At 54.8% G+C, this 15,172-nt stretch overlaps 5 protein-coding genes across 5 annotated transcripts; 2 read left to right on the top strand and 3 right to left on the bottom strand.

Annotated features, from left to right (window-relative positions):
• Position 1: 1 nt before the first annotated feature.
• On the bottom strand, positions 2-2,426 carry PG986_014947 (exocyst complex component; the record flags this gene model as incomplete). The annotated part of the gene is made up of 2 exons (XM_066851169.1): positions 2-107; positions 178-2,426. The coding sequence occupies 2 exons, from the start codon at positions 2,424-2,426 to the stop codon at positions 2-4; spliced, it is 2,355 nt and encodes a 784-aa protein (XP_066693407.1).
• A 1,355-nt stretch (positions 2,427-3,781) lies between these two features.
• On the top strand, positions 3,782-6,954 carry PG986_014946 (uncharacterized protein; the record flags this gene model as incomplete). Its single annotated transcript, XM_066851168.1, has 2 exons — positions 3,782-6,739; positions 6,796-6,954. The coding sequence occupies 2 exons, from the start codon at positions 3,782-3,784 to the stop codon at positions 6,952-6,954; spliced, it is 3,117 nt and encodes a 1,038-aa protein (XP_066693406.1).
• Positions 6,955-7,924: 970 nt separating this feature from the next.
• PG986_014945 (RNA recognition motif domain-containing protein) lies at positions 7,925-9,931 on the bottom strand (the record flags this gene model as incomplete). The annotated part of the gene is made up of 3 exons (XM_066851167.1): positions 7,925-8,953; positions 9,012-9,449; positions 9,500-9,931. The coding sequence occupies 3 exons, from the start codon at positions 9,929-9,931 to the stop codon at positions 7,925-7,927; spliced, it is 1,899 nt and encodes a 632-aa protein (XP_066693405.1).
• Positions 9,932-11,841: 1,910 nt separating this feature from the next.
• On the bottom strand, positions 11,842-13,062 carry PG986_014944 (acyl-CoA dehydrogenase; the record flags this gene model as incomplete). The annotated part of the gene is made up of 1 exon (XM_066851166.1): positions 11,842-13,062. The coding sequence occupies one exon, from the start codon at positions 13,060-13,062 to the stop codon at positions 11,842-11,844; it is 1,221 nt and encodes a 406-aa protein (XP_066693404.1).
• A 795-nt stretch (positions 13,063-13,857) lies between these two features.
• PG986_014943 (uncharacterized protein) lies at positions 13,858-14,771 on the top strand (the record flags this gene model as incomplete). The annotated part of the gene is made up of 2 exons (XM_066851165.1): positions 13,858-14,406; positions 14,436-14,771. 2 exons carry the CDS (start codon positions 13,858-13,860, stop codon positions 14,769-14,771), a joined length of 885 nt encoding a protein of 294 aa, XP_066693403.1.
• Positions 14,772-15,172: the final 401 nt, after the last annotated feature.

Genomic DNA, 15,172 nt, shown 5'->3' with positions numbered 1-15,172 from the left:
TCTACGATTTGCCTCCGAATCGCAGGTTGGAAGAGAAGTTGGCAAATCTCTGAGCAGCTTGGGCAGCTTGCTGGCTGGCACTGGGACCAGTGATTTGTGAAGTGAGCCTGCAGCAACGTGGTGTTAGTATTTTGATCAAAGCCGTTTCGAGGTATGCGTATGAGGGCATAGACGTACTTTTCCAGTAGAACCGGCCCGTTCATGGCGTGCACGCGACTGTACTTCTTGTTGCGCGTGGAGATGTCGAAGAACTCGTCCGTGTTCTCGCTCTGGAGCAGCTGGATAGTCTGCTCGAGCTCGTCGAGGTTGCTGCGCAGCATGAAGCCGTTCTCGAGCCCGTCGACAAAGTCGGTCAGATGGCTCACGTCGAGGGCGAGGGCGGCGACGCCGTTGGGGTTGATCTTCTTGACGTCGTTGCTGAGGGGCAGGGCGAGGATCTTGTCCGAGGCGTGGGAGAGGGCGTCGAAGTAGATGAGCTCCTTGATCTCGCGGGGCAGGCCGAGGAGGGTGCTGTTCATGATGTTGGAGAGGTAGCGCGTCAGGGTCTGCATGTAGTTGGACGGCTCGGTGGGCGTGGTGATGCCGGTCCAGTCATACTCGGCCGTCTCGACGAGGTCGTCGATCTTGGAGTTGACGAGCTCGAAGATGCGCTTCTCGGCCGTCTTCTTGTTGTCGCGGAACTGCTCCGTCGCGGCGAGCTTGAGAGGCCCGCCGGCCGAGGCGGACGAGCGGGCGCGGATCAGGAGTTGTTCGAGCTCTTGGCAGGCCGTCTCGAAATGCTCCAGGTTGATGAGGATCTGGACGATTTGGCCCAAGTACTGGGTGCTCAGGCGCTCGACCAACGACTGGCAGACCTTCTCGGTAAGGAGCTCATCAAGAGACTTGCGTAGGGTTTCGTCGATCTTCGTCGGGTGCTGGAAGTGATCGTCGGAGAAGAAGTAGAATTGGTTGAGGAAGTTGCGAATATCAATACAGCAGAGCGGATACATCTGGGAGAAGGGGAGGACGCATGGGAAGGTAAGCTCGCTGATGTCCTTGTCCTGTGTGAACCAACTGACGTTGACCACCTTCTCATACTCTTCCACCGAGTTGATGGCCATGGGCATGTAGTCATCCGTGGAGACGATTTCCTGGAAATCATCGCTGAACCGCCGCTTCAGAAGGTCGGCGTACTTGTCGAAGAGTTCCACTAGGAACTCATCCAGCCTTGAAACGGAGTAACCCCAGCCTGCCATGGTCTGGATAAAGAGTGCGATGACCCCCTTGATCTTGAGCAGGATCTCGGCGTTGCCCACTTCACCCAGAGCTTTCGTAGTGAGTGAGATGGCGGCTGAACACATGGAATCCCATAACTCTTCGACATCGATAGCTGTACGCAACTGAGGCACGCGCCTCATCGTAGCCTTCTCAATGATGGCGAACCCAGCAATACCCTCCAGGAGACTGCTCAGAGAGGACTCGTCATCGCTAGTAAGGCTGACCGACCCTGGGATCAAAAGTTCCTTTTGCCGCCGCCTTGTGGCTGCATAGTCATTACGGAACCTGTCATTTTGGCCGAGAGCATCGTGGATATGCAAAGCCTCGAATAGGGGTGTGAAGTCAACTTGCAACTCCTCGTTGTCCAAAACGTCGAACTCCTCACTTTCGTCAAAGACCAGCTCGATGGCCGAATTTAGCTTGAAATGACTGAGAAAATCGTCTGCCTCTATCCTTTCCCTTTGGCGAGACCGACGCATCTCGGTGTGGTAAAAGGCAACTTCTCCCAGGAACTGCGACGTCTCTCGGATACGGAACAACCACGTGTTGAGGTCGTTCATGACAGCCTCAGAAATCGACTTCTGAGATGCCGGTATGGATTTCTGGATCATGTCCGCAAGCTTGTACTGCGTCCCGTACTTGTTCTGGATCATGGGGATTAGGAACTCGTTCTGCATATCCTCGAGAGACTTGAGGGCGGCATAGTACTGCTTCTTGCGGATGAGCTCATGGGCGTTGTTGACGGCATGCAAGATCTTGAGCGACTCCTTCAGGGCATCCGAGACATCAGATATGTTTTCCCGCACGGCACGCGTGCTGACCAGAGCCTGCTTCTGCTCGGCCAGCTTCTCCGTGCTCTCCTGAATGGACTGGTTGAGCTTGAGGATCTCGGTGGTCAGGGTGACGGTGCCCTGGCGGACATCTTGGAGTTGGTTGACCGAGCTCAGGAACTCCTCGTGTTTCGTCAAGCCGATGCGCTCGATGTCGGATTCGCGAGCCTCGGCATACTGCGTCAGGTTCTGGGTGAGGATATTCGATCGGTTGGTATACGAGGCATCTTTCAGCACGGGAATTAACTGGTCCAGGAAATCAGTGTCGGATGTTGAGACAATGATTTGCTGCACAGCCGTGCCATAGTCATCGTAGGTCTGGACTCGTCGCGGAGCCATTATGGGTCGCGATGCACTCTGGCCGTTCGTGGTGGTTGTTTCAAGTAGCAGCAGTTGGGCGCGGGGGCGCAAGTTGAAAGTCAGATCACGCTGAAACGACTCTAATTATTTTGGTGTGCTTTCGAAACCATGACAGTCGAGTTCCCGTCGATGCCGGCTCTAGATATGCGGAAAGGCGTCAAGTTGCTGCCTGCGAGGCTGACGGCTTTGTTGTTACTGGATACGACAGCTGCCTGGACGGAGTGTTCATGCTTCAAGTTGCGACTTGGGATTCGATTGAGGATCAGTGCTGCAGTCACAGTGGAGTGCTCCCTGTAAGCTGTAGGTGCGCCGCGCTAGTTTTATCTTTCTACTGTTACCCCCCACACATTTTACCCCCCTAAGGATCACTACCTCAGGTTTGGATGTTCACTAGCGATAGACCAAGCTCCCAAGCTCGAATATAGCTTCTCAGCCTCCCTCTCTCCTCAGCTCGTAAGGTAAGATAGAAAAATGTATCTCATGGTAAATATCCCGTCGAGTATTTGCTATTGGATATTTGACCCGCCAATATCCATTCAATCACTGTTTGAAACTGTTACGCATTAAAGGGGCAGGATGTCGATATTATCTTTCTCTCCATTCATCACCCGGACATTTGAAGTCAACCCCCGGCCTGCACTGGTAGGGGACCAGGACAGGCAGGACCCAGCACTATCAAATATCAAATATCAAGCAAGGGCGCAGGTGCTGGCTTTGTAGGGACTTGGATGATCAATGCGTAGTAATGCCCGTGTATACATACAAAACTGGTATACTTTCAATGCATACCGGCTCTTTTGGAAGTCAGTGATGGCGTAATCGCAGGTAGTACGCAGTAGTAAGTGACACTTGATGACAGACAGCCCCAATGATGATGAACTGGACTCAATGTTGGCCAAGGTATGCACCGAACCGACGGGGCCCTCCAGGGGTAGCACAGGCCCATTTCCTGCATGCAGTTCAGCGCTTACGCATGCTAATTGCTTATCCACGCATGCTAAACCCAAGTGTTGAGTGCAACGGTTCGACGTCAGGATCAGAAGTGGCAGGGTGGCTGGACCTTGCTTGTTGCTTGACCTGAGAACAGCAGAACACCTGAACAGAGCTGTTCCAATCCTGCCCTTGGCTTTGGCGAAATTCGAGATTGGCTGACTGACTGGTCTACTGCCGCCGTCCGGGGAGAGACAAATGAACAGATAATCCCAGAGGATCTCCGACACCTGTGTTCCTTTCTCCGACTGCATAATAGATTGCCCATGCCTTTTTCTCTTCCACATGGACTTTACCTGATCTTCCCAGTATAGTTTTCGGTCGAGTATGCATTTACTGCGACGATGATGTGGCGTCATAGGGACAGGCGTTCAGTCTGGTCATTGCTACCGATCTGGGTCCCTCTCTTCTTGTTAGTGGCCGGGGTCCAGCAGGTGCAGGCCCAACAACCGAGCGACGATAATGCGAGCAGCACCAGCTACACCAGCACCAGCACCAGCAGCCCCGCGACGATAACCGCCCACGATGCCGTCCGATCGCTACCACCCAGCACCACCGCCCAGTCGACCTGCGAGTCGCGGACGGTCAACTACATCACCCACACCCTGCCCCAGCAATGCCTCACGACGACGCACTCCTCGAACCCGGCCCCCTCCACCGAAGGCGCCGCGGACCCTGCGCAGCCAACGCCCCCGACGGCGGCGGCTGCTTCTGCCAGCGAGGCCGCGCAGAAGGTCGAAGAGGAGCACGAGCTGGACAGCGACGGCAACGACCTGAGCACGGGCGCATTCATGTCCTTTGAAGAATGGAAAGAAATGATGTTGAAGAAGGCTGGCCAGGAGCCCCTAGAAGCCCGCACCCGGAAACCCCACGACGGCCGCGGAGACTATCCCGGGGACGACCTGGGCTCTATAGGTGAGGAGGGCGAGATCTCCCTGGACTTCGACGCCTATTCCGACAAGATCTCCGAGATCACCTCGTCGGGCAAGCCCGTGCAAAAGCAGAAGAAGGAGAAGGAGGACCAGGTCGAGAAAGTGGCCTATGACGAGGGGCTGGCCCACGTCTACAGGAGCAAGGACGCCGGCAAGACATGCAAGGAGAGGTACTCCTACTCCTCCTTCGACGCCGGAGCGACGGTCATCAAGACGAGCAAGGGAGCTAAGAACTCCAAGGCCATCTTGGTCGAGAACAAGGATTCCTACATGCTGCTCGAATGCGCCACGGCAAACAAGTTCTTCATCGTCGAGCTCAGCGAGGATATTCTCGTCGACACCGTCGTCCTGGCCAACTACGAGTTCTTCTCGAGCATGATCAGGCAGTTCCGCGTCAGTGTCAGTGATCGCTACCCTATCAAGTCGGACAAGTGGAAGGTCTTGGGCGACTTCCAAGCGCGCAACTCGCGAGATATCCAGCCCTTCCTCATTCAGAATCCCCAGATTTGGGCAAGGTACTTGCGCATCGAGATCTTGAGCCACTATGGCAACGAGTTCTACTGTCCATTATCGCTCCTCAGAGTGCATGGGACACGCATGCTGGACTCCTGGAAGGAAGCAGACCCTGCAGATTTTGAAGAAGAGGAACCTAGCAAGGCAGTCCCTGAGCCAGTCGCCGCGGAGACGGAGGCACCTGTACAGGAAATCCAGGAAACCGTAGAAGTAGAGGAGCCAATTCCCGTGGAAGAGGTTGTGGCTGTACCCGAGCAGAGCCTCGTGTTACCTTTCTGGGATGGCTCATATCTCGAACGCGAACTACAGCAACGCACCACATGCAAGATTTCGGATTCGTTGTCGAATGCTTCTTCGTCTGCAGTTGGAGAAGATCCTAAGCCAACGCCCGAAGCCCCTCCCAAGGATGAACAGCCCACAGAGTCGAACAAGGCGCAAGCTGAGACGGCTCGCCCGTCGTCTCAGAATCCAACAACAGAACCAGCTGGTTCTGCTAAATCGACCTCTTCAACAGCTCCGGCCTCCGCAACCTCTGCGGTAGCGAACTCGACTGAAAACCCAACAACCCCTAAGACTTCGGCACACCCAGTCGAATCAACGCAGTCCTCTGGACCCCCTATCCCACCAACCAAACATACGGTTCCTGCTTCTGCCAGACCTTCGAACACAGCAGCCGCTAAGAGCAAGGCAGCTTCCGGCTCCAGTTCTGTTAAACCGCCGCCGCCCAAGTCCTCTCCTAATATGAAACCCGGGTCGACAGGCACTTCCGCGGCTCCGCGCAACCGGACTACCACCCCCACGAGCTCCGCGCCAGCCTCGACCCCAACAGTCCAAGACTCCTTCTTCAAGCAGCTGACCAAGCGCCTACAAACGCTCGAGTCCAACACAACATTATCGCTCCAATACATCGAGTCCCAATCGCAGTTCCTGCAGCAGGCCCTGTCCAAGCTGGAGCGGCGCCAGGTCGCCAAGGTCGACCTCTTCCTCGACACGCTCAACAAGACGGTCCTCTCGGAGCTGCGCGACCTGCGCATCCAGTACGACCAGATCTGGCAGAGCACCGTCATCGCCCTCGAGACGCAGCGCGACCAGTCGGAGCGCGAGCTCCTCGCCGTCAGCTCCCGCCTCGGCGCCCTCGCCGACGAGGTCGTCTTCCAGAAGCGCATGGCCATCGTCCAGTCCGTCCTCCTGCTAGGCTGCCTCTTCCTCGTCATCTTCTCGGGCCGCCTCGCCAACGGCGGCGTCGAGCTCTACTACCCGAGCCAGTTCCTTCCTGGCGGCGGCGGCGGCGGCGGCAATAGCCGCATGGGCAGTCCCATGTATCCCAGCACGCCCAAAGCGGGCGTTAGACGGGGAGGCGGGGGAACGCACCAGGAACGCAGTCCCCCCACCGGTTTGCGGCATTCGATCGAGGAATCGGATATGAACACCCCTCCTCAACAACGACAGCATAAACCCCTACCCTCGCTCCCCATCGACGGCGTAGACGATGATCGTCGGAGCAACGGCAGCAGTATGCGGCAGAGTATCGAAGAACGCACACCTACCCCTGAACCGGATAACACGCGCCGCGCCATGTCCGAACCACACATTATCTCTCAGGAGCGCCTCCACCCAATCAGAGCCACTACCATGATCGCTCCTTCTTCCAACAAACATACCAAAGACGACGATCGGCCTCCTAACAAGAGAACCGTCTCCGACTCGGCCGGGCTCGAGTACTACCAGCCCCCCACCCCAGCCAGCCTCCAAGACAACGGCGAAGAAGTAGAAGACGTGGGCTACGATTCCGAGCCTAACATGCCCCGGAACCGCCGCCCTGACCGCGACCGAGGAGATGCGGAACAGGCAAGAGACGTGAATGGAGACGGCAACAGAGACTATTTCAGCCCATCCCATTCACACTCCCGCAGGAACAGTGGTTCTTCCCAACATCATCACCCCCACCACCATCATCAACGCCCCTCATCCTCCTCTTCCTCCCTCGCCAACGAAGAAGCCACTGCTACGGAGCCCCATATCACTTCCTCTTCTTCTTCTGCCACCCCTACGACGGCAACAGTGTCGACTAACGCTACCTCTACCACCACATCCCCTCAACCGGGAGAAAACGGGGAAGATAGTGTAGGGAGGCACAATGATAGCCAACCTCCCCATCATCACGCGTTGTCTATATGCAATGGAGGACACAGCAATGTGCCTACCCACGAAGATGTCCAAAACGGCATGGAGCCGATGATTGAGGGAGGCTATAACGGCATTGCAACAAATAACACAATGGCGGAACCGTCACACCGCGCGGCCAGACCGCCTATAACTCATACAGGTTCATTGAGGAAGCCATTGCCATCGCTGCCGGAAGATCCCGATCCTGGTATGGGCTCGGATACGGATCACAGCATAGGTTCAAACTTTGGTCAAGAATAGCAGCAGGTTGCATTTTCGCTATTCTTGTATTGTATTTAAGCTAGAGTAATGAATTACGAGCAATGATATACCACTTTGTTTCCCTAAGTAGGACTTGCAATGATTAATCTTGAGTTCTTACCTTCGTCTACACCGCATCACAATAATCGGCATCATGGACAGTCACGGGCTTCATGAGGGGAAAGATAAGGGAAAACAACGAATGCGTTCAAGACTATCTAAGTACCTGTCGCCGTCGGTGTCACACCAAGTGCAATACCAAATCGACCCGAGAATCAAGCGGCGCCCAATGATTCCCAATTATGAGTTGAGACAATTGTCGAGAAGTGAGAGCAGAGGCGGATAACCGTGGCTGCCCAAGGATAGGCATATTAGTAGGTGAGCCGACGCGAATAGTGCAAGGAAATCGAAGCAGAAAGGAGAGAAGATCATCGCGAAGATCTCGGAGCTGTGCCGAAATCAGTGATTATTCCGTAGTCTGACGTGGACTGATCAGGTCGGAGATGGCCGGAAATGGCCGGATAATGCATGCGGTTGCCGATGAAACGATGAGTAAAAGTACCGGTAGGGCTGGGCGTGTGAAGACTGTGCTCAACGTGTAAGACTCCTAAGGCCTCACTGCGGAGAGAAGTGAGAGTAAGGAGGGTACGACGTCTCGTAGTCGAACTCCTCGAGAGCTGCCAGGCGAGTGCCGCGATCATATTGAGAACGGCGACGCCGCTGCTCGTCACGGTAGTGTTGTCCAGCATTCGGAGTGAAGAGTCCAACGTGCTCTGCATTCTCACAGCTTCGCTTCATCTTCGAGTGGTTATCCGGAGCAGGGAAGGGTTCCTCCTCGCCAGCTTGAGCAGGGGCGGGGCCGTTGCTGGTGTAGTACAACTTAGGGCGGTAATGGGCGGCCTCGAGCATAACCGAGCTGTTGCGGAACTTCTGGACCAAGCAATCCTTTCCCTGAATCGTGGCATAAGAGATCTCAGCAACCTTGTCGCTCTTGAAGCAGTTCCATCGCTGGTTTCCACGTGCTCGGACGAAGTCGATGATGTCAAGCGGATCGACGAAGTTGATGAAAGCATAACCCACGTTGCAATCGTTGGCGAAGTCGATGCGGAGATACATAAAGTCGTATTTGCCCCAGCTTGAGTCATCGACGATGCGCTTCAACATGGCCTGGTCAACCTTGTTGGGAATGTTGCGAAGCATGATCGTGGTACGCACATCGATACCCTCGCGGATACGCGATATGTCGACGTGGTTATGCTGGCTGCTGGTGTTGCCGTGATGGTAGGGAGCTCGCTGGATTCTAATAGCGTGCTGTCGGCGACCGTCAATGCTTCTGGGATAAGCCTCCCCGTTTCTGCTAAATCCATCCAAGGGTCTGGGGTACTGGGGAAAGCCGGAGTAGGCATCCATAACTCTGGGATAACCCATAGGACGAGGCGATGCCCACACTTGTTGGTACTGGTCCAGCAGATAGGGGCCGGGGTAAACCATACCAACCATACCCAACGGAGTTTGAACCTGGGGACGTGAGATTGACAGTCGCTGTAGGTCATTGGCCAAGTCCGATGAGTTGCCAGGGCGCAGGGCAGGAACTGGGGCCGGGATGTCAGGTCGATGGAGCGTCATGCAAATCTGGAACCCTTGCTATAATGTTTGTTAGCAGAAAGTTCTCACATCTGGTAGAATCATCGACCACACATACCTCCGTGTTATGCAAGTGGAGCTTCGCGACTGCCTGCAGAGAAACATCGTTCTCACAGTATTCAACAATAGCATTGAAAACGCTACCCTCGACACCCGTAGCCTGCAGCTTGAACGCAAACAGATCACCTTCACTCTGTAGTTTTTGCTGCAGCATATCGTACAGCTGCAGAGGATTGGTTCCAGCAAGAGACGGGGGAGCGAAGACGGCGAGGGCGACCTGACCTTCGTGTGCTGTGATGATGCCACCTGTGGGGTTGATCGCCTGTGAGAACTCACGAGGGTTGATGTAGAGGGCAATCCATCCTTTTCCACCAAGCTGAGAGTTTTGATGGAAGATGCAGGCATCTCGAATGTTGCTGAAGCGGGCGTAGACCACATTGCCGCGAAGCTCAATCTGGTTCGTACCCGACAGATTGAAACCACGCTGAGCAAGAACCTCATAGGAGTTAGCTTAGAACAAAGTGGACAGTGGCCATAACGACTTACAGAGAGATAATTATCGACCTCGACCTTGTGAATGGGAGCACCATTGGGAACGTAGATTATGAGGCATCGTGACAGGCCAACATCAGTGCTGAGACCTTGGTGAACGAAGCCGTCGGCTTCCCCGGTGGCAGTGACAGTAGGCGGTCCACTGGCGGGTGGAACAGGAGTAGACGACTGAGGCGAGAAACTGGAGGCAGTAGGAGAGAGGCCGTAGCTATTGACGAAAGGATCGCGATAGCGACGACGAGAATCCAGAGAAGCAGGCGAAGCGGCAACAGTGGTACCTCTCGAGTCGCGAAGGCCTAGTCCCATAGAATGCGAAGCTCGAACGGAACAAGAGACACCATCATCGGGAGAGAAGGTAGTCAAGCGCGTGTCCGGTGTGCCATTGAAAGAATCAGCGGCTCCACTGGAGGAGCGAGGGGATTGCATGACCAAAATAGACAATGCCAAGGGTGCTGCGTGTGGTGGGAGGGAAGTAGGAGGAGGAGGGGGGGTTAAGGGGGTTGGTGATGGTAGGTTGAGGGTTAGGACTCGAAGAAATCTTCCGAGAACTTGGAGTGCTACGACCCGAACTTATAGGATACCTCAGTTGGAACTCGTAGATGTTTACCTTGGAGAGGAGTGAATACAATATCCTCGTCGATCTGAGATGACTGACTTCTGAGAAGTGGTGAATGTAAGTGGTTTTGACGTGTGGTGACAATGATCGCCGAGTGGCTCGATCTAAGATCGCCGACTTTCTAGAAGTGATGGTGACGAGTGAATGTTTATGTGTGATGGCAAAGATCGCCGAGTGTCTACCATAAGATCGCCGACTTTCGAGAAGGTGGTGAACACAAGTGGTTGTTGATGTGTTGGAGACGAGGATCTCCGAGTGCCTCAGATGGGGGAGGAAGGTGGAGTAATATATCGCCAGGACGAAGCTGTTGAAAAGCCGAACGAAACGAAAACCATTCAATTTCGCACCTGCCTCGACTGAAATTTGTGAATGGGACAAAAAAAAGGTTCGAGGGGTGGTGAAATGACGCTCCTTCCCTCAGACGTGAAACAGCACTTCTTGCCTTTTTTTCCTTTCCAGACTGTAGTGCCTATATTTCGGAACGGAAGGTACGAAGGACGAGGGGATGTTGGCCAACGTGACTGCTGTTTCCACTCCATTTCACTACAGCGACCAATCTCGGAGACAACGTTCGGGTCATGCCTATGCAACACTCAGTCACTCGGCTTCACATTGGACATGACTTATATCTGCGCATCAAAACAAGCTTAGGCATCGTCATATTGGGCACTGAGGCGATATGTGTCATCCCTATTTCCTTATTAGGTAGGGAAAGGGGCCTTTGCCACCCGATTATTGGTCAGGCTCGTGTCTAGTGTACATTGAGGGCAAAAAATGCTTGGGTCCAAATAAACACCTGAACACCTGAGCATTTACCCCTGAATATAGTGGTGAAAGGGTCAGCGCAATGGGGAACGCAGTACACGATATCTACCTTGGAGGCCAAGCAAACGGGAAAATGTTTTCTAAAACATTAAATTGGAAGAGCTGGCCAAGGGAACTTTCACACAAGATACATTAAATGATGCTTGGGACGATGCGTGGAGATGACCAAGACCAAGTCTGCGCTTATGGGATCAAAAGAGTCACTGGTGATCACGCGGCAGAAACTCTTCAGACGTTGAGGCGGATAAGGTAGGTGAAATTATGGCCCTTATGGCAGTTGAACTCGCTGTGGCCAGGGCAAATGGGATATCTAAGATTTGAATGGTCTTCACAGCACTTGCATGCATCTCTCTGTCCAAGATTACATGGGCGTTACATGTTAGGCACAAGAAAGGCGACTTGGGTGTCACAACTTCTTCAGATGTACAAAGACCTGTGTTAACAAAAGAGCAGCTATGTGCAGGAAGACCGCAAATTCTGTTCAAGTCAATGACTACATGAGGGGTGTGATACCAGGCGATGTCAGGGGTCCATCCTTTGGCGTCTTGCCCCTATAGAATTCAATTGCCTGGTTTCTTCTGCATCAAAATGAAGCAGGGAGATGTTCGTCGGGTCTTGCGAAACAAAAACTAGCAGACCACTGATCTCTGGGAAATGGCCTGCTCACCGGTGGGACAGGAGTTCGCTGTAGGAATAGGATAGGGGCAAGGGGCCGACCTTCGACAACAGCACAATTCAGTGATCCAACACCATAGCTAGCAGACCCTGTTCACGCCAATCCAATCCTGTGTTGTACAATTTAGCTTCAATATCATATTCCTTACTTGGTCAACAGTGCCGCTCCCTATCACATGCGCTCATTCAAGAGTTTCCCTCCTTTCGCCCACCTACCCACCTAATAACTCCTCGGCAGTCCCAACACCTTCTCCCCAATATAATTCATAACCATCTCCCGCGACACAGGCGCAATCCGTGGCACCAGGCACTCCCGCAGCCACCGCTCAACATCGTATTCAACCGCGTACCCCATGCCGCCATGCGTCAGAACAGCCCGCTCGCACGCCGTGAACGCCGCCTCAGCCGCAAGGTACTTGGCAGTATTAGCCGCGACGCCCACCGCACCCTGCCGGACCTTCGAACTCGCATCGCCTGTACTCTGGCTCTGGTCATACAGCCGCGCCGCGTGGTACGTCGCATGCTTCGCCGCCTCGAGCCGCATATACGCGTCCGCGAGCGGATGCGCGATCCCCTGATTCGCCCCGATCGGCCGACCGAACACGACGCGCTCGCGCGCATAGCCGGTCGCGCGCGCCACCGCGGCGTAGCCCAGCCCCAGGGCCTCGCCGGCCAGAAGGCAGCGCTCGGCGTTCATGCCTTGCAGGATGATTTTGAACCCCTGGTTCTCGGCCCCGATCAACGTGTCGGCGGGGATCGGGTAGTTGTCGAAGAAGACCTCGTTGGCGTCGACGGCGCGGCCGCCCATCTTCTTGATCTTGCGCATGTCCAAGCCTGGAGTGTTTTCCCGATCGAGGTCGATGCAGAATAGCGACAGGCCCTCGCTCGGCTTCTTCACTTCCTCGAGCGGCGTCGTGCGGGCGAGTAGCATCATCTTGCGCGCTACCTGTGCACATGTGATCCAGATCTTCTGGCCCGTGACGCTGTATAATTGCCCATCCGCACTCTTTTGGGCTAGGGTGCGCAGGCGGAGCGTGTCGAGTCCTGTGTTGGGCTCCGTGACGCCGAAGCACGTCCGCCACTCGCCCGAGATGATCTTGGGGATCGTGCCCTCCCGCTGCTCCTGGTTGCCGAATCTGGCCAGTGGCTGGGTCGCGTAGACGTTGCCGTGGATCGACTGGGCGCCTGCCATACCCGCTCCGGATTCCGCGATGGCCTGCATCATCATGGTTGCTTCCGAGATGCCAAGTCCAGACCCTCCCAGTTCTTCCGGCAGTGCGATTCCTAACCATCCATCCTTGGCCAGGGCTGCGTGAAACTCCTTGGGGTCTTGTTCGTGCTGATCATGTTCTTGCCAGTAGCTGTTGGGGAACTTGGCGCACAAGGTTGCCACAGCTTCTCGGACTGTCATCTGATTCTCGGTGAAGCCAATTGTTTCCATGATATGGCGCCGGCTCGTGGCTGAGAAGCATCTGCGATGGGCAACAGCATTGCTGCCTAATACATTTGGGCTCGCTCTCTGTAAAAGAGATCTGGCAAAGCCACGATCCGCTCTTGTAAGCTGCCGCAAAGCTTGAGACATTCTCTTTCCTTTTAGCTTCACTCTGATGGAGTGGAATGCTTGCAGGTAGTGGGTGAGTAGATTCAGAGGCGAAATCAACTGTTGACGTGAACGATACCTCAGTTCTAGCTTTCTCAACGAACCTCGGCAGTGACATAACACAGCGTCGTCGATAATGGAAATAGCAGCGGGGTGCTTAACCCCGCTACCCCAGATGCATCAAGTAGATCATCACTTACACGGATAAGATATATGCAGCAGTGGGCGAATATGTTGGAATACCGCTTGACTACAACAGACTACTGTTGCATTTTTACCCCTCGGAAGTTCTTTACCCTCCTGAACACCCGTTCGTTCTAGTGATGCTGAAATAGCCTACAGTAGCCGCGCAGCAAAGTTCACTTCGTCTCGTCCCGGAGTCGAACCGTCTCTCCGCACTCCGCACTCTAAGATCGCCAAGGAAATCGGGGGTCAGATCCCCCTAAAGTAGACCTCGCCTTGTAAGTCGAGATGTACTAGTCAGCGTAGGGACATTCGCTATGCCGGTTTGATCATTTGATATAACATAATTCAAGGTTATACCCAAGCGATAATCCGAATCACTAATTATAATACAGGAATATTTGTAACAATCCTCCTATCGGGCACAAATCATTGGGTCGAGTTGTACTTGGAATGGCAGGCAAAGCGCCGAAGAGCTTCACGCTCCTCCACGGCTATAGACCGTCGCGACTCCTCGGACCACCGGTAGTAGCAGCCCGACGGAGCTTCTGGGTCAGCAGCACAAGATATTCCACACCCACACCCACACCCACATCCACATCCCGGCCCAAACCCCAGCCCAACAAGCCAGACAAATCCCACCTCCCCCTCCACGGTCTCACCGTCGTCTCCCTAGAACAAGCCATCGCCGCCCCGATCTGCACCCGCCACCTAGCCGACCTCGGCGCCCGCATCATCAAAATCGAGCGCCCCGGCGCCGGCGACTTCGCCCGCTCCTACGACTCCCGCGTTGGTCCCGGCCTCTCCTCGCACTTCTTCTGGGCAAACCGGCCCAAGGAAAGCCTAGCCCTCGACCTCAAACAGCCCCGGCACCTCTCCATCCTCCGCAAGCTCATCGCCGACCTCCCGGCCGACGTGCTAGTCCAGAACCTCGCCCCCGGAGCCGCCGACCGCCTGGGCCTCTCGTACGACTCCCTCAAAGAGAAACACCCGAGCCTCATCGTCTGCGACATCTCCGGCTACGGGTCCAGCGGGCCCTACCGCGACAAAAGGCCTACGGCCTGCTCGTCCAGAGCGAAGCCGGCCTCCTCTCGACGACCGGCGGCGCCGACGGCCAGTCGCCCGCCAAAGTCGGCATCTCCATCGCCGACATCGCCTCGGGCATGTACGCCCTGGCCAGCATCATGGGCGCGCTGAGGCGGCGAGAGCGGGACAAGACGAACCCTCAAACGGGCTGCCGGATCGATATCTCCATGCAGGGTGTCTGGGAACATCCACAGCTCAAGGCACGGCACCGATGGACAGAGGTTGGGACCTCACAGGGGGCCTGTGCCGGCGTTACTTCCGCCAGGAGTCTCGGATGTTGACAATGCCAAGATGGAGGTGCCTAGTGTTGGACAGCATAATGATGCTATTTTGAAAGAACTAGGATTATAGGACTATATAAACTTGTATAAACACCGGCATGGCTCGGTATCTGAAGTCGATATGAAATTTATAATGCATTGAATCTTCTGCACTATCTCTATTAGAAGTACATCTGCTACACTGCCAGGATCGCTATTCCTGGTATTCCTACAGTCTCTTCTTCTTGGATCCCCCCCGGGTAGAGGATCAGCTCCATGCTCCAGAGCCTGAAACCATCGCTTCTCCCATCATCAAAGTGATGGAAGATAAAGAAGCATATGAAAAAAGAAGCTAAGGTCGGGGTATCGCGTTCGTTGGTCCCTCTCCTTGCTCGCCCAAAACAACGTAGGTGTGGTTCCCA

Source organism: Apiospora aurea (assembly GCF_038362705.1).
Source record: "Apiospora aurea strain CBS 24483 chromosome Unknown utg000010l_segment0_segment0, whole genome shotgun sequence".
Taxonomy (NCBI): domain Eukaryota; kingdom Fungi; phylum Ascomycota; class Sordariomycetes; order Amphisphaeriales; family Apiosporaceae; genus Apiospora; species Apiospora aurea.
Note: the sequence above shows the minus strand (reverse complement) of the source record. Positions and strands in the feature narration are given on the sequence as shown.